Raw genomic sequence first — 17,873 nt, 5'->3', positions numbered from 1 at the left:
CGAGTTGTTGCTCACCATTGACACAGTCCATTCGTAGGTTAACGGCGGATAGCAATCGAAAGAGCAATTTCCGATGAGACCAAGCCGGTTTTCCGGGTTGATGAACACACCACCTTCTGTGGGCGAGCACAACTTCGGGGACACACATTTGATGGTCATCATCGGCGGCTTGCCAGATACCATCTCCAGGTCGATGAACGATTCGGCTCTGCGACCGTTCTTCTTGATGACGACCACCAGGTGGAAAGTGATGTCCTCGCCGGCCGGATGGAAGATATTGGTGTCGATGTCCCACTTGCAGCTGTTGAAGTCCAGCCGACCAGGGCCGCTTCCGAAACAGCCACTTCTGCCGGACGGCACCGGGTCGCCGACATTCCGGACCGGCAGCAGGGGCTTGTCCAGCATCACGGTACCGTTCATGGGGAACTCCTCAGGTCAGCTGGCGGCAGTACCACTCGCACTCGAAACTCTTGTCTTCGGGCAGGTCCGGGTCGATGGAGTTGCTGCCGGGGTCGAGGCTGGCTTGCTGGCCCCAGCCGCGCACCAGACGTGACACGGAACCGGGCACCATGATCGCCACGAGCGGTGAACGGATCACGACCACGTATGAGGTGGTCATCACTTCGTAGGGGATGTTGGGAGGCTCATCGCCCTCGTACAGCTGCTTGCTGTAGTCCAATTTGTACAGACCAAAGTCCAGGAAGTTTTTCTTGATGAGGAGTGAGGACTTATTCCAAGACGGCAGGATGTTCTGGATGACAATTGGCTCAATAGTTTCTCCGGTGAGTGGGTCTATTTTTGACACCATCCAACGCTCAATGCTGGTAAATGGAACTTCGCAATTTGGTATGTATGTCTCGGTATCAACCACAATGGGGTTAGATCTGAAATAACCGTTGGCCGTTTCTTTGACAAGAGAAGCACCGTTAACGGTAATTATGGGCTTCTTGCAGCTAAATGGTACAACCAAGAATGTAAGAGATGCCTTTCCAAACGACACAGGATTGAAAAGTATGGCAGTGAGGTTGTACTTGCCATCTGCCCAATATGTGTGCTCCACAATCATAGGCATGGTCAGATCATTGGGCTGGAATTTAGCCTCAGAGAAGTTGGCCATACAGATGCCCTCGTCTCCGTAGGCGGCCAGCGGCGCACCGTCGCCGTAGTCGATAACCAGACACAGGGAATGTGTCGAGGCGCAGTTGAATGTGATGTTGATCGGCTTATCCTCTCCACGAGAGGTGACATCTTCGCCTTCAACAATCATGATACCTTCTATTTCCGTCACTGGGTCCTTGATCCAAATGCTCGCTTCAACTGAATCGGATTCTTCGTAAGTGTTGAAAGCCTTGAAAGTAATGTTGAGCTCCTGATTTTCGGAGAAGTAATAGTAGAATTCACCTACGGTTGGGTGAAGCTTGTTCTCAACTTTAAACGTTTGCAAGAGTTCCTCGACGCCACTGGATGTGTTGTACAGTTCATACCTCGTGACACTGCCCTGCGTCATGAGCATGATGAACGTGATATTCTTGTCATTATGAAACTCGTTCTCGTCGTCTCCGAGACCATCCGATAGAGCGTCATTCAGTTCAAACTTCATTTCAACGGCAAAGTCGATGATTTTCTCTTCGACGTCAACAGGGATTTCAAGTGTCACGTTAGAAATTTCGTTTTTCATGTCGATTGTTACGTTGTATAATCCAGCTTGTGCATAGTGATGCGTGAAGGTGAAGGAGTAGAAGCCAGCTTCAGGCAACGTCTCGCCATCGACTATTCTGTAAAAGAAAAATGTCCTGTTAGACAATTTTCCATTGCATAGAAATGGGAAATTATCATCAGAAAAGGTACAGGCTGTGGCTATAGTACGCTAGCGAAGCGTGTATCCCAAACTTAGAAGAAACTCGAAAAACGATGATGTTCTTCAACTTGATCACGATTCTAGAGGGCATAAGCAACTACAAAACTAGATAATCAAACAACAAAGTCTGCCTCGTAACTCACAACTTAACTCTCGCGGGCCCGGGGGGGGGGCGTTCCCCCCCCCTGGCGAATATTTGCGATAGCTCCCGAACGCCTAGGGATAAAGACAAATTAGGAGCACGGTTGTGTAGCGTTTGACCTAGAGAAAAATAGAAAAATAGTTTTGATGACCTGAGATCAGAGGTCAGGTCAACGACCCCGAAATGTGGTTTTAGTTTTTCGCAAATAACTTCGACAAAAATGGTCCTAGAGCTACGACAGTGGTACCATCGCATTTGCCTTGTCAAGCCGCGTCGAATTATATATATTTTGTTTGGAAAAGGTCAAATTTTATGTTGACATCATGTGACCTCGAATGACCTTTGGTTGACCTTGACACATGAAAGGTCGTTTATGATGAATTTGTACCCGCTGATCACGAATCTGACATCTATTTTCCTCTAAACCTTCATTTAGAGCTTCCGGATGGCAAAATTGTCTTTTTATTATTAATAGCTTGAATCAGTGAAATAACCTCTAGCAAGGATACTCTTCTGTGACCTTGACCTTTGAGCAGCCTTGTATCGTAAGATGAACCTCAAATAGGGAACTGATAAGCCTCAAAATATTTCAAAACATTTTGGAAGTTAGCACGCAAGATGTACGAAAAAATGCAAAGTTTGAGGTCAAATTTGGGCGTGACCTTGACCATGACCTTTAATTTGGAGCACATTTTCGGAATCCTCAGATTCTCTTCTTTTGTTTGACACCCAATTTAGCCGGCTTGATGCATCCTGCCGTCCTCTAGAAGGCTTACTTTGAGATCGCTACACATGTGCCGGTTTTTGCCTTTGACCTTGACCTCTGACCTTGAAAATTGACCTGAGATCAAAAATTTTAGGTGGCTTAGAATTGTCTCGTAAGGACCTTTCGTTTGGTATCACTTTTGTTTCCGTTCCTTCCTCATTTACGGAGTTAGACAGGGGGGCGAAAAACGCCCCCCCCCGGGCTGCGATGGTTGGGATTACCCCCCGGGCCCGGCCGGGTTAAGGATTGTGTCATATATGTCATCGACGTACCCATATTCGCTGAGAGGGTGGAAATCCTCCATGTGGTAGCCGTCGCCGAAATGAGCGTAGATGGAAGCGTCCGTCGGCAGGCGCTCCGTCTCGGGCAGCTTGACGAGGAAGTTGACGTTAGCCTCGATGGCGTTGGTGGGCTCGGTGAGGATCTGCGTGTTGGTGATCTCCACGGCCCAGGCCTCCACCACGGGGTTCTGCAAAATCACCTCCTGCGTGGCCCACGTGGCGCCCAGCGTCTCCGAGTGGGTATTTGTGGCCGAACCGTTGATGATGAAGGTACCAGGCATCGGATAGGTGACAGTCTGATTGTAGAATGTGGCTGGGTCGACCCGCGCCTGCAGGTCCTGCGTGCCGTGGGGAAGGTCCTCAGTGCCGTAGTCCCAGTTCATGAGTGCTGGGGCTCCCTCGAGCATCTGCAGTCGCACAGTGACCGGCAGTGCCGTGTCCAGGTAGATGGGGCCGTCCTTAGTGTCGGGCACCATCTCATGATTGGCCTGCATCAGCGAGATGGACATGTTGCGGATGATGTACTCGCAGCTGGTGGCGTTGGTGACGGAGGCGCCGTCCGGCAGCGCGGCGGTGAAGGTGACCAGCTGGACTGGTGTGACACAGGTGTGCGCCCAGCTGAACTGCTGCAGAGGAGCGGCCACCACCTCCAGGAGGTGGCGCACAGACTGGCCAGTGGAGGTGGTCAACGCGACACCGGTGCTGTCCAGGTCACCGCCGCTCGGCACGGCCATCGCGGCCACCAGCCCGCCGTCTGTACAGGTCACCTGACGGGTACAGGGGTACGGGGTTATCACGTTACCTGATCAGACGCAGAAACGCGTAGTGAGCATCAGGGCCTTTGACGGGACACGAGCTTACGCAGTTATTATATGTCACGTCACCGGACAGACACGAGACATGCAAGGTTATCACCAGGTAACCTGACGAGTCACGGACCTCAGGCCACCAATAATGGACGTCCTAATGTTTTTACCGGTAGCTCAACTGTGTCAGCTTACCTGAATCATATCTCCGGGCTGAGCGAGCACCTCCGTGGTGATCTCCTGGTAGGTGTGCGCTCCGGCGCTCACTGGGATCGAGAACACAGCCCCGCTGGCCGCGAACCCGGCGGGAGCCGACACCGTGCCGCACGTGCCGGCGTCCACAGCACCAGCAGAGCACTGTCGGGAAATGACACGGCAGGTGAGGCCAAGGTTGAATGAGGAGGAATACGCCGGAGGACATTTATGTCGTAAATAACATGTATGGTTTTGCACATTGCACACTCTGTGGTGAAGTGAAATCCAGCGGCACCGGCCACGGCATGCTGTAAGGCAAATGGGTTGTTCGAGGCACGTATGAGTGCAGTTCAGTCCGTCAAGTTCTGCAATTAACATTCGTCGCGGTACTCTGGCAGTCTTTTAATGGCGACGCCTACGAGGCTTCCAGGAAGGCGCCGGCACCAAGGCGCCGGGTTGCTACGGCCTGGTGCCGTCGTATGCGAATACTTCGCGGCTTTATGACGTGGGGCGTTTCGATCAATATTTCACCAGCGACATATGAGGCGGCGTTTTGATATATAATTCAAATGTGCAGACTAGTGGACACAGCTTCAAGCATGCCTATAACGCTTTAAAATATGGTGTACGAGCATGAATAGGAGGAACAGTGAACACCTTTGCAATAAAGTGATTTGTCTTGCATCGAACATCAATGCACTTCATGATTGCAAGTACACAGTGCATCCGCATTTTGATACCATGGTTGATCAAAGGCGTAACACTGGAATCAAAGCTTTACGGTAAGCAACTATACCTACTAGCAAAACGCAAAACGACCCTACACCGATAACTCCGAAGTCCGAAGTAATTTTATGGTATACCTACGGTATCACTAATCGATCCAGATTGGATTTTCATGCTCTAAAAGCTTCAGCTCTCTTTAGCCGTCTATTTAGCGTCCGTGGCATAATGTCGTTGGATCTCACCAGTCTGGTCAGCGGGCAGAAGGTGCTGGCGGTGCACTGATATTCGGCAGTGGTGTCGGGCACCAAACCGCACGAGCTGGTGCACCCGGCGCCCGGACAGAATACGTCTGGGTCCGTGCACGTGGGGGTCACCACCTGGAACAGAGGCACGGAAACAGGCGGTTAGCAACAGTGGGGAGACCAGCCAGGAGCAGTCAGCAAAGCCAGGACCAACAGTCAATAGTCAGCATAGCCAGGAGCAAGACCATCAGCGAACGGTGGACAATGGGGCCGGTCTTATAGCAATCATTTGATGGCGTAGTCATGAGAAGAAATGAGTGCACCTAAACGAAGAGCGAATATTTTTTGTAGACAGCAAATGGGCAATGAAAAACATGAACCGTCGACATGCATCAAAAGATATGAAAACATTGAACACAAAGACATGTCATGACATCAATGACCATGTCATGCTGCACCATACGCCAGAGTCCAGTACACCACCCTGCGGCTACCCCTCCAGACGCACCTCTCCAGTGCAGGTGCCGGCGACGCTGCCGAACGTCCTGACGGACAGTAGGCGGGACGGCGTGTCGAACGGCGCAGCCACCAGGAACGTCGCCGAGCCGGTCGGCCTCTCTGCGTCGCTGGCCATCGCGCTCTAGGGGAAGGGGGAGGTCAAGTTACTTGCGCGGTGGTGCAGCGCTTCTTGCTAGCCGCGGAAGGTAAAATATAGTCAATAGAGTTCTACTTCAAGGCAATCCATACCATGCGGTCCGGGAAGCCTTTTCAGGTGCACACAAAATAAAAGTGATGCAGCGGCCCATTACTTGAATCGTTAACATCATAACGCGGTAAAAAGTAGCAACAAATGTGACCATAAAGAGGTGAAGCTGATGAATATTCTTGGAACAGCAGGGCCACAACGGGTCATTGTCACCCTCGTTTGTAAAGCATCAAGTAGATTACCTCTTTCACATGGCTACATGGTTACTTTTCACATGGTGAATGGTCCGAGTCGAGAAGGCAGTTTGTCTCACCTGGGGTGGGGCCGAGCCACGCAGGACGATAGGCACGGTGGGAAGCTGGGCGGTCAACTCTGCTCCATCGCTGAACGTGGCAGTCACCTGAAACGGACCGAACCGAAAATGTGTTCAGTGCACTAGATGAATACAACTTCTCGCACTTTTCCATAGGTTAGCAAAACGCACACTGTTCACAGGAAATAACTAACACAGACAAGTGATGCATAACAATAGAAAAGATAGCATTTCAGTATGGTGAAGAGTAACTGCCAGATCAGCCCTCCCCCACTGACCGACGTATCCGACCCTGTGACGGCGGCTCCGCAGAAGTAGGGAATGTTGGGCTCCTGAACCGGCGGGCAGTTGGCCTCCAGCAGGCTGGCTGCCTGGGTGACGTTCACCGAGACCTGCTGACTGAGCACAGCTTTGCCAGCTCGCTTCTGCGCCGATACAGAGATGGTGAACGTGCCCGGATAGTAGAACAACACTTCTTGGCTCAGTGTCGCGCCGCTGGCTGCGAGAAACGCAGAAGGCATGTGACATTCACGTGACCGAAACGACGAGGCAACGGTTCGATGTCAGTCGTGAGACGATAACGCATAATTAGAAGTAGGACGGTAATAATTAAGATGTTGATGTTCTATGTATCAGCTATGTGTGTCCTTGTGCTTTCAACAAAGTTCGCCAATGGCTCAAAAAGTGCAGTACATAGGTTTAGATTTGATGTGCTTACATAGGTTTGCCAAGTAAAATTAAACACCATAGAATAGAGTTAATCAATTCAATTTTACATGATGCGTACGGGAAATGTGTGCAAAATAAAACGTAAAAATTGTTTACCATTGCGCTAAGCATTGTATACTGCTTTGAATTGCGATATTTCTTTGCTCATGTAGGTCATGCTACCTCTGGGCCCTCCCCCTCCCAGACAAAGTGACTTACTGCCAGTCGTGTCATCCACGCCACTGATGTTGAACGCCGGTGACCGATCGCCGGCCTGAATGGTGAACTCCACATCATTGACGTCAGCGGTAGCTGCGGAAGAGGTCACATCAGGTCACGTCATGCTGGTAATAATAGTACGACGAAGGTTACATCGGGTCAGGTCTATGGCCTATGGGTCAGGTTATGCTATACCGTAAGCTACGTCATATGGTCACATCGGGTAAGATCATGTTTCCGGTAACCTCAGCAGAGGTCACATCCGATCATGCAATGTAAACATTGGCAATGTTATAAGAGTCACATAGGGTCAGGTCATGTTACCGGTAGCTACGACGGAGGTCACATCAGGTTAGGTCACGGTGCTTACTGCGTCGTATTACCTGACTATACACAAGAGGGTCGATAAACAACAAATAGGTAGGTACGGTGTTCAGGCAATCATGATGTTTACCGTGTGAGCAGATTTGTCCACGATATCGATAAAGGAATATGAGGAGTGACACGCAGAAATAGAATGCCTAGCCTAATGAATCAAGGAAAAGAGTCAGCCGGTAACACCGCTGCCAGTGTCAAGGGTCATCATAAATGGCAATAAGACTGAACAACAACGATAATTTCCCCAGATATTCCTGTTGGCTGTTCCTGGAAGTAGCTGCCCTAAAAAGATACATACATTTGCTGGCCATGGGATGGCAGGCTTGGCTAATAATGGCAGACGGTTCTCACAATATAGCATGTAGGAGCCGCAATAGTTCGGTCTGTACATATTGTTGTTTCATGAAGCACCAAATATTTACGAGTTTTTTTTTTTGTGCGGCCTGCGTGCATATACACCTGTTTGCGTGTTAGTTAATGGCCGAGTGACCTCCCTTTAGGCGAGGAGCTTCTGATAGTGCAACACAAAGCAATAATACAGGCGTCAACACCTTGCGCCACATGTACGATACGGAGGCTTATTGCATGTTACGTTGCGTGTTTGTAGTTAAGCGGCATTACCAAAATACCGAAGTAAAATCAATGCTGTCGCCTTTGTTTTGCAGCGGAAACTGTAATTCCTTGTCAGTAATGTATGCTGTTTCATCCATATGTCTAGATTTTGTAGGCGTTCCTGGGTCCGAACAAAATTGCTTACACAATGACGACACAAGGCGTTCTTACCCGGTAAACTGGGTAATGGCCGGTATGCAGGATCTTTTGTCTGAAAATAGTGAATGTCGACAGGGCAAAATGTGAACAACACATGCCTACCACTAGGCGTTTTCCACTTCCTCCTCCCTACCGATTCTCCCCTCCTCCTCCCAAGAAAGTCACCCAGAAAGTCAAGGAAAGTCACGCCGACCACCAACCTGAGACGGTCGCCGCCGAGCCGGCCACCACGGGCGTGCCGTCGGGCGCCACGGTCACTGTCAGCGCGGCCAGGTCCTCGGCTGCCGGCGACACCATGACGATGCCGTCGACACCGCCGCACGAGCCGTCCGAGCAGGCCGTGCACTCGGTGGAGGAGGCGGTGACCAGTTCGAACTCCTCCGTGGGAGCGCACAGGCACGCCAACGTGCCCAGCTCGAGGTCCATCGTCTCCACTGCCGAGTAGGCCACGCCCAGCTGGCCGCACACCGTGGCACACTCCTGGCGACGCCATACGCGTGGTCAGACTTAGGCCCTGCAGGGACTGTGGCTATAGAAGGTCTCGTTTTTCTCACAGTCAATGACAATCCAAAAACTTTTTTTCGTGCAGGCTGGTCGTCTTCTATATTTTTTATCGATGTAAAGCCTATATCTTGTTTTTCCACTGACGAAGGCACTTTGTTGTCGAAACGTCTGGTCTTATTACATTGTTTTTGGATTGTCATTGACTGTGAGAAAAACGAAATGTCTGACTCTCATAGGTCTCATTTACAACATGGGTTACCTGCAGAGCACTGCGGAGGAAACACCGAACAATTTAACGGTGTGCTGGGGTTACCGAGCAGAGAATCAGGATGAAGAGCATATCAGAGCAGCATGATCAAGGAATGCGTGAACAGTCTTGAGGCTTGGAATCTGAGAGAGGAATGTATATGTGCCGATGAAAAGACAAAAGACTCAAAGGCCAAATTTGCAGTGTGTGCTGGCAAAGAGTTCAGTGAGATTTGTTTGTTTGTTTGTTTGTTTTATTGGGTTAGGCCCTTTCGGTCGACAAGACCATTGCAGAGCCGGAAGGATGATAGGAATTAGGGGGAGACATTGGTCTGGGCAGGCACCCTAGAGAGTCGCCGGGGCTGAGCCCGTCCATAGGACAGGCCGTCCAGCCCCCCAAGCACTCTCTGCACCCGGCTACGGGGTGCAGCTCCCTCGGGAGCAGCGGTGCCACTCCAAGGGAGCAGCCCGCATGAGATAAAGTTGCCTGTCCAGCCCGGAAGGGGATTGTGGCGCGGAGGAGAAGGATTTCAGTATCCTGAGGATAGAAGCACGGATAGGTGAGTTCAGTGAGACCCGTCCCCATTATTATCACTCATGTATAATTGCAGCACACTACGAGTTTCACCGTGACCTCTTTTACACACTATTTTCAATGTCTTCTCTAACAATCATTTGATTTCCCAACAAGTACTCCTTTACTTTCACCTTTCATCATAGTATCGGCATTCTCAGTAGCCTTTGCACCGGCCGAGTGCGTTACGGCCTCAAGCATAGCGGACGCGGCGGCTTGCAACGACTAGGAATATCGACCAAAGAGCATGAAATATGAAAACCTTACGAGCTGGAAAGTGTGGCCGTGTCTGTAGCAATGCGACTGAACGACGAATGGGACACCGAATTCCGGCGGAATATTGCTGACCGTCTATGACGAATAACGTCATTAAATTGACCCATAAAAGCTAGTGCTGGGAAGAAATTTATAAAATTATTACCCGAAAGGAATCTCCAGCATTTCCCGTTCGATGCCTGTCTAATAGACATGAAATGTCGAGCCGGTGGAATGCTTTCAATCATGGCCTGCTGCAGACGAACGATATTTAGTGGCCTGGCACTCGTGACGCTTGCAATAAGTTTCAATGGCCTTTTGCGCTAATTGTATTATAAACTAGGGTTACCCGCGTGCTCCGCAACGCGAAGGGGGGATTTTTTGACCCGTGGGTATTGGGTTGGTCTGTGTCGATTTGGTTGGTAGATATCCATTTCGTTCGATTGCTTTTTGACGGCCAGGCATTTTGTAAGAAAACAACGATACATCGCATCGAGGTGCCCGTGTCGTATTATCATGCGTTCTGCTTTAGAATGATTCGAAAACTGGCGTGAAGTGTTTTGAGGGCCATCGATGAATTTCGCTAAAAATGACAATGTAATGGTTTGGAACATTAACATTTTTAAGAATACTGTTGCTCATCCTGCAAAAGTGAAGACTGAACCTTGGACAGAATTGAATGCTCTTTCCAACGGTGCCATTTTTAACTGCCAAAGATATCAGATTATGGAGTAAAACCATTTTGATAAACAAAGTGGCACAAAATTGACAAACACCATTTTCTCCCGTGATTCGTACCACCTAGAATTGGACCAATCAGCTTTTCACAATTTTTATATGATAGACGGTACATTTCTCTTGCCAACAGGCGTTGTTCCATCTCGCTCTGTTAAACGGTCACCTAATAATAAAATCAATTCCAAAATCCGCCCAAAACCGCAATTTTTCAACAAAAGTGCCCTCCCCGGTGCACGTGGCGCGTGCTATCCTCTATATCGCACACCATTCAATTGCCCATTCAATTATCTACACGATGCTGTTTTCCCCGTGCCGGTCGGACCCCTGGTCACCAAGATATTGCACCGGGACTGGACCCGTGTCGCCCAAATATGGCCGTTTTCGCCCGATTTCGCACGCCGATTTATACATGTAAAGTCTATGACGCGAATTTGCACTTTTTGGACACGCGCCAAACGCTCACTAACGACCCGATCGAGCTGAGACCCCTCAAAGGCACGTCGCGCATCTTTGATCTATAAGTTGTGCAAATTTCACCGGGCTAGGTGCAACGGTCTGGCCTGTAGTCCACGCAAAGCACCACCAAGTCGGGACCTCGGTAACGGACAGACGCACCCTCCTCAAATAGTAATATAGACAAGCGGCTGCGCCACTTGCTTTGCTGCGTGGTAGGAAAAATTGCGGCACCAGCCAATTTGCTTTCGAATGGTGTTTGATTCATGTCGATGTGTCGTCTAGAAGCATAGATATGGACGGAAATGTGAAGAGAATTTAAAAAAGAACTGTTCTGAGGGCGTTGTTGGATGAAATTTGGGTGATACGGGGTCAAGACGGGTCAAAGGGGTCAGCCCCGGTCACTTTGGGTCAGGCCAGGTCACATAGGTCACCTCTCGTCCGCTGGGATCAGCCCGGGCCACTGTTCTGCTTTTGTCTCCACCACTACCCCTCCCCCTACCACTACCACTACAACTACCCCTACCCCTACCCCTACCACTACATCTACCCCTACCCCTACCACTACTACTACCCATACTCCTACCCCTACCACTACCCCTACTACTACCCCTACCCCTACCACTACCCCTACCACTACCACTACCCCTACCCCTACCCCTACCCCTACCCCTACCCCTACCACTACCACTACCCCTACCACTACCCTTACCACTATCCCTACCCATACCACTACCCCTACCCCTACCCCTACCCCTACTCCTACCCATGCTCCTACCCCTACCACTACCCTACCACTATCCCTACTACTACCCCTACTACTAACCCTACCACTACCCCTACCCCTACTACTACTCGTACCACTACCCCTACCCCTATCCCTACCACTACCCTACCCCTACCACTACCCCCTACCCCTACCCCTACCCCTACCAACACCGCTGGGTCATATCAGGTCACAGAATAATTGGATCCAATCAGTACTAAAATATCAGACATAAATTGTTCCCAGCCCCGCCCCTATTCGTGCCATTCCATTACGCTTAATCGTATTTGTCGGAAATGACACATTGTGACAAATGTGGCGCATTGTGGCAAAGGCGGCGCATCTGTATCTGTTGTTTGAGCATGCACCCTTGCACCAAATTGTACCCTTATCGGGTCATATTTGACAAAACTGCGATTTGCGGCAAAAATGGCGCCTTGTCACCAAAGTGGCGCATTGCGGCAAACACGGTGCATTTGTATACTCGTATCACAAACTGTTTCCATTGAACGAAAATCAACACATTTTTTCGCCACTTTTCATTCAAATTAATAACTTGCCGATCCGCCAATGCGAGGCACTCGCCGCCGATCGGCATGCATTTAGTCCACAAAGTTTGTCGACCCCGGCTCTCAATGAAGATCTACGAACCGATCAAAATTTCATTGGCGTTCTTCCAGCGCGCCCCACGCGCGAACCGTGCACCCCAGCGAGTCGGAACCTAGAAAAGGCGCTGACCCGCTCTGTCACCTATAAGGTGTGCAAATTTCAACCCCCTACGATATACCGTCTGCCCTGTAGGCCGGCTAAATTGAACCCACTACACGGCGTGGCGGACAAACAGACAGACAGACAGATGGATCCTGTTCAAATAGTAATATAGATGGCCTTTGATAACTGTCAATATAGCTCTGTCAGCACCAAACTAAAACATGGAAATTGTTGAAGTGGCTGAATTATTTTATCCACTTTTTATTTTAGTTCACTGGCAATGCACATTTAAAACTTGAAAGGATATTTTGCATGTGCATATGAAGTTGTACGGGGACCCGCAGTTGCTACTGTACACGAACCCCAAGTCTAACCGTCTGTCCTGTCCAGTAACAACCGATAACATTGATATCGACTGCTGGTCCCTGTACAAGAGCAGCTGAGGTTTCCTGTGAGTACCCTATATCGTTGTTCCCTGTGAGGGTGCTGGGACAATTTACTCAGGGTCGCTGTACACTTGTACAGTAGCAACTGCGGGTCCCTGTACCTACATATATAGTCCTATAGGTATACGTACATGAAAAACCCTTTATGCACTTATTTACAGATGTATGATAAAAATTCAAATCACATTTTACAAAGATACTCGCAGCCGATATCCACTGTAATGCTGTTTGCTCTGGTTTTTAGGTATTTATTGCTCATGCATTTGTGGAAATTATTTTGCAACACTCCATTGTCTGCTGCACCTTTAGGCTTGCGGCGTGAAGGCTAATTAATTATGCAAAAATCGATAAATAAGTCAGCAGCATATTTCTCCATCAATCAAGCATAAAATTAAACTAAGCGAATGGTTAGCTGAACTGGGCTAACCAGCAATTAACCTTATTCACGAAATTTACCGCACAAATTTGTAATAAAAAGAAATGCGTTCAAAGCATGAACATTGGACAGGCTGAGGGCCAACCATGCAGTGGTGGATCATGGGGATATTTAGGACTTTTAACCTGCCAGACACATCCAAAATGGAGCAACTGTGCCCGTTTGACTGCGTGAAAAAAAACTAAAGTATATTTATCAGAAAATATTTGTTCTAAATTCGACAGCTAGGCGTAAAATAGGAAAATCCGAAGAGTTTTGGAAGCTAGAGAACCTCTCCAGGGAATGCAACACATGCATCGTCAAATCACTGCCACTTATTGGATTCGCTATTGCATACATGAATGTTATATTGTATTTCAATGAAATATCATAACCCTCGCATGTGTAGGGGGGGGGGTCGGATGGACCCCCCCATAGTTTTTCGCGAAAAACTCGCGTAAAAAGCGGCCGATCGCACCGAAACTTTCAGTACCCTCGCATTGATCAATGTTACACCTACCGTAAAAATTTCATGACCCTGACCCAAATGACCTATGACCTGTGACCTCTTTTCCGAGACCATGTTTGGCCGGAATCGCGATTCCGCGTATGTCGGCTCGCATTAGCCGCACGTTTGTAAGCTTTTCGTGGTTTCAAACGTTCAAACATGTGATTTGATGTTGCTCCCATGCATTTAGGTGGGTGTCAAGGTCACCTGAGAGTCAGGTCAGGTCATTGACCTTTGGTGACCTCGGTTCACTTTTTCGAGTTTAACATGTTTCTAGGCTAGTTTTTGGAGCTGAATTCGAATTTAGCAACCATTTGAACATTTACGAAGTAGTTTTGGTGACTTCTTAACCCTCGCCCGTAAACGGTGTTTTGCCACCTTCGCCCATGCAGGGGGGGGGTTGGTGCGACCCCCCCCCTGGCGTTTGAAAACGGAGCGTCGTAGAGCTTAGCGGAAAAGACCAACGGATTGCTCTCAACGAGATCTCGCGATTGGTGGTATATTTTTTGGTCCTAGGTCAACAGTTGACCTACTTATGACCGGTCAAAGGTCAAATTTTCGGAAAAATCTAACTTTTTCAGATTTCCGCGCCGATTGCGGCAAAACGGTAAGAGATATCGACTTGAAACCTTCACTATCGTGATCCTTGATCAATTCTCTATCGTTTGGTGTATATTTCGATGTCATAACTCTAAAAATGATGCGTTGGGAGCATCGGAAGTCTGCAAGGTCATTTGCATTGGGTCACGTCAGGCGTGTGACGTCACTGACCTGACCCTGACCCAAAATGAACTACAAGAAACAACCGACGGTGCCTAAAATAGATAGCAAATTCGAATTCAGGGCATCAAAATACCCCGAAAAGGCATACAAGTGCAAGAAGTCATTACAGGTCAACCGAGGTCACTGACCTTACCTTGACCTTTAGTGACCTTCAAAATGTCAACGGACATTGTGCCAATGTCAAATCAGACAGTTGTGATTCTAAAACAATCCATCAGTGTGTCAGGTCAGTCGGCATTTATACCAATGTGAAGCAATCTCCAATTTATCTTAAATCTGGCCGGAGGTTGTTCCCTTTATGACGTCATAACTCCGTGACCTGACATGACCTTGACAAAAAATACCAAAAGTTGCGCAAAGGATGCCCCATAGGGTACCGAAAATGTGAGCAGGCTATCTGAAACGGTTCGGCGTGTAGCTAAGAAAAACCTCAGGGGGGGGGGGTTGCACCAACCCCCCCCCCCTACATGGGCGAGGGTTAACATGTTACGAAGCTGTCAGAGGCGGTTGACACGTACTACGAATACCCGTCACGACGCCTACCTGTTGACCTGACCTGACCTGACCCGACCTGGTCCAAATGTTATAGGGGAGAGTGGGGCAAAGCGGCCACCCTAACGTTTCTAACGATGCCGACGCTTGATTTTTAAACTTGGAAAGATTCTTTCTATACCAATGTGATCCCTATTAAATTGTCTTTTATTCCAACTGCGTTTCATTTCCAAAGGCGTTCACATATGGGAGATATTGACAAAACTTTAAACCTATAGCATATTGGCCACTTTGCCCCATCCCTGAGGCAAAGCGGCCACTGGCGACTTCTCAAGTCCCGATATGAGAAACAGAATAGTTGCCTCATGCACGACTAGGGTATTTGATGGTGACAAGGTTTAAGGGAAGATGGATGTTTACTTTGTTATCTTCCCACCTATTGCTAAACAAAGAAAGAATTTTCTTGGAAAAACATTTAATTGCATAATTTGGTAACTCATGTAACCGAAAAGTGGCCAAGATGAATGCATGACGACACATTTGAATATAAATAATGTTTTTATCCAGATGGAAACAACTTATGGCCAATTGGGGGCTGGCCACTTTGCCCCGGCCGCTTTGCCCCGCGCATACCGTCCGAGACAAAAATATTCCAGCTCAGCTATTAGTGGGGTAAAAAGCATTAAAATTGGTAGAAGGCATGTACGATAACCACGCAATGCATGGACAAAAACGCTTATAAAAACTCCAAACGGTTATGGAATAAAATAACATTTAAAAATTGTAAACATAATTGGTAACCTGGCAAGAAATGCTTTTCCGTGTTTCACAGAACAATGGCGATGGGCCTGAAACCCCGGTCTGGCTCATTCGAACGACCGCAAAGAGAAGTATAATTGGAAATCATAAATTGGAACTGACGCCAGCTGTGGAGGGCTAAAACGATGGATGGCCGCTTTGCCCCGGGTGGCCGCTTTGCCCCACTCTCCCCTAGACATCATCGATGATCAAAAAATAACACGATATTCGTGATTAGCACCCCGAAAAACTACTTAGCAGCCACAATTTACGACTTTCTAACAGGTCCCGATTTTCCCGACTTTGGGTTATTGACCTGACCTGGAAAGTCAACCAATGACCTAGGACCTTAACCCTCGCACGACCAGGCCATTTCTCATAACACGAACGACCAGGGGGGGGGGTTGTTACGACCCCCCCTGGCGTTTCGAAACGGAAGGTCGTAGAGCTTAGCGGAAAAAACCAACGGATTGCTCTCAACGAGATCTCGCGATTGGTGGTATATTTTTTGGTTCTAGGTCAACATTTGACCTACTTATGACCGGTCAAAGGTCAAATTTTCCGAAAAAATCAAACTTTTTCAACTTTCCGCGGCGATTGCGGCACAACGGTGGGAGATATCGACTTGAAACCTTCACTATCGTATTCCTTGATCAATTCTCTATCGTTTGGTATGTATTTCGTTTCCCTAGCTCTAAAAATGGCGCGTTGGGAGCGCCGGAAGTCGGCAAGGTCACAGTCGGCGGCAGAAATTCGAAAAAATCAAAATTTAAATTTTTGAAATCTGATTGTATTTTTGGATTTGGGAGGTCCATTTGCTCCCTATAGAAGCTAATATTGCTGCATATTCCCATTGAGGTGACAAGAATTAGCAAAATAGTGGTTCGGGCGCTTTTCAAAAATAGTACCGGACGCTGTTCCTCTTGTGACGTCATAGCTCCGTGACCTGACCTGACCCGGTCAATTTTCTTGCACCACACGATAGCCAATGCTTGCCCCAACATGCATGGGAAGTTTCATCATGATCCATCAAACAATGTGGGTATCACCGGCAGAAAACCTAGGGATTCGGCGCACACGTTTGGTTACTGTCGGCCGGAGGCTGTACCTCTTATGACGTCATAACTCCGTGACCTGACATGACCCGATCAATTTTTTTTCGGCAAAAGATGCGCAAAGGTTGCCCCAGAGGGTATTGAAAATTTCAGCCCGCTACGACAAGCCGTTTAGCGTGCACTTCGAAAAAAACTCAGGGGGGGTTGATACAACCCCCCCTAGGCGTTCTAGGGTTAAAATTTGGTATCATCGGCTTCCTCTCGTCACGGGCAACACGCTCGTTTTTCCGCGAAGCTCTAGCTCGATCAGGGGCCAAACGGGAAGGTTGGTCCAACCGACCCCCCCCCCCCCCCTACACATTAGAAGCTGGCAAACGCCGCACACATGCGAGGGATAACGTTGTTTCTGATTGACGACTGACGCAGGACGCTTATACCTTTTTACTTATGTAAATTGCATTTTATTCGGGTGATATATGCAACGGCATTGAGGGAATTAACATTACAATGGCAAAAAACTTATAAACTGGCAGGCACCCATTTCAGCAAATCATTTTTAACATGGAGCATCATTTGGTCAGCCAGGGTCAATAAATCACCCCTTTAAATTTTATTGGATGATGTGTGAAATAAATCACTTCCGAGGGTTTCATTGGGCAATTTCGTATAGAATATTGACATGAAATCAATGACTGCTTATCGGTCAGTGAAATGACCTAGATGCGCATTGGACAGGCAACGTAGTTCGTAGACACTGATGTACAGATAATGCGCACTGCCTGAGGAGAGGAAGATGACGACTACACAAATAACCATTTCATTTCATTTCATTTCATTTATTCACCATATCAGCCACGGGACATGCCCATTTACGGCCAAAGTCACAGCACAATAAAAATACGACAGCATTATTATTACGAGCCACACCATTGAAGGTGTGGCTCGTAAAGTACCGTGACTCAACAGCATTAGCATTACAAAAATAGTGAACATAGGTATATCTCTCTCCCTATTCTGC

At 48.3% G+C, this 17,873-nt stretch overlaps 1 protein-coding gene across 1 annotated transcript; it reads right to left on the bottom strand.

The window, feature by feature from the left end:
* Positions 1 to 430: 430 nt before the first annotated feature.
* LOC122364452 lies at positions 431 to 8,955 on the bottom strand. The gene is made up of 10 exons (XM_043334823.1): positions 8,929 to 8,955; positions 8,312 to 8,591; positions 6,963 to 7,055; positions 6,314 to 6,534; positions 6,036 to 6,122; positions 5,525 to 5,656; positions 5,017 to 5,151; positions 4,049 to 4,210; positions 3,039 to 3,814; positions 431 to 1,775 (listed from the first exon to the last, which is right to left on the bottom strand). Exons 1-10 carry the CDS (start codon positions 8,953 to 8,955, stop codon positions 431 to 433), a joined length of 3,258 nt encoding a protein of 1,085 aa, XP_043190758.1.
* Positions 8,956 to 17,873: the final 8,918 nt, after the last annotated feature.

The sequence above is a fragment of the Amphibalanus amphitrite genome, unplaced genomic scaffold (assembly GCF_019059575.1).
Source record: "Amphibalanus amphitrite isolate SeventyFive unplaced genomic scaffold, NRLGWU_Aamphi_draft 000677F_arrow, whole genome shotgun sequence".
Lineage (NCBI taxonomy): Eukaryota > Metazoa > Arthropoda > Thecostraca > Balanomorpha > Balanidae > Amphibalanus > Amphibalanus amphitrite.
This window is presented reverse-complemented; position numbering and strand designations above follow the sequence as displayed.

Coding starts and splice junctions, on each gene's coding strand:
- LOC122364452 (XM_043334823.1), bottom strand. CDS start 8,955: ATGCTCTTCATCCTGATTCTCTGCTCG. Junction 7,056..8,311: donor CTCGGCGGCGACCGTCTCAG/GTTGGTGGTCGG, acceptor CCTCTTCCGCAG/CTACCGCTGACGTCAATGAT. Junction 5,657..6,035: donor GTGGCTCGGCCCCACCCCAG/GTGAGACAAACT, acceptor CCCTTCCCCTAG/AGCGCGATGGCCAGCGACGC.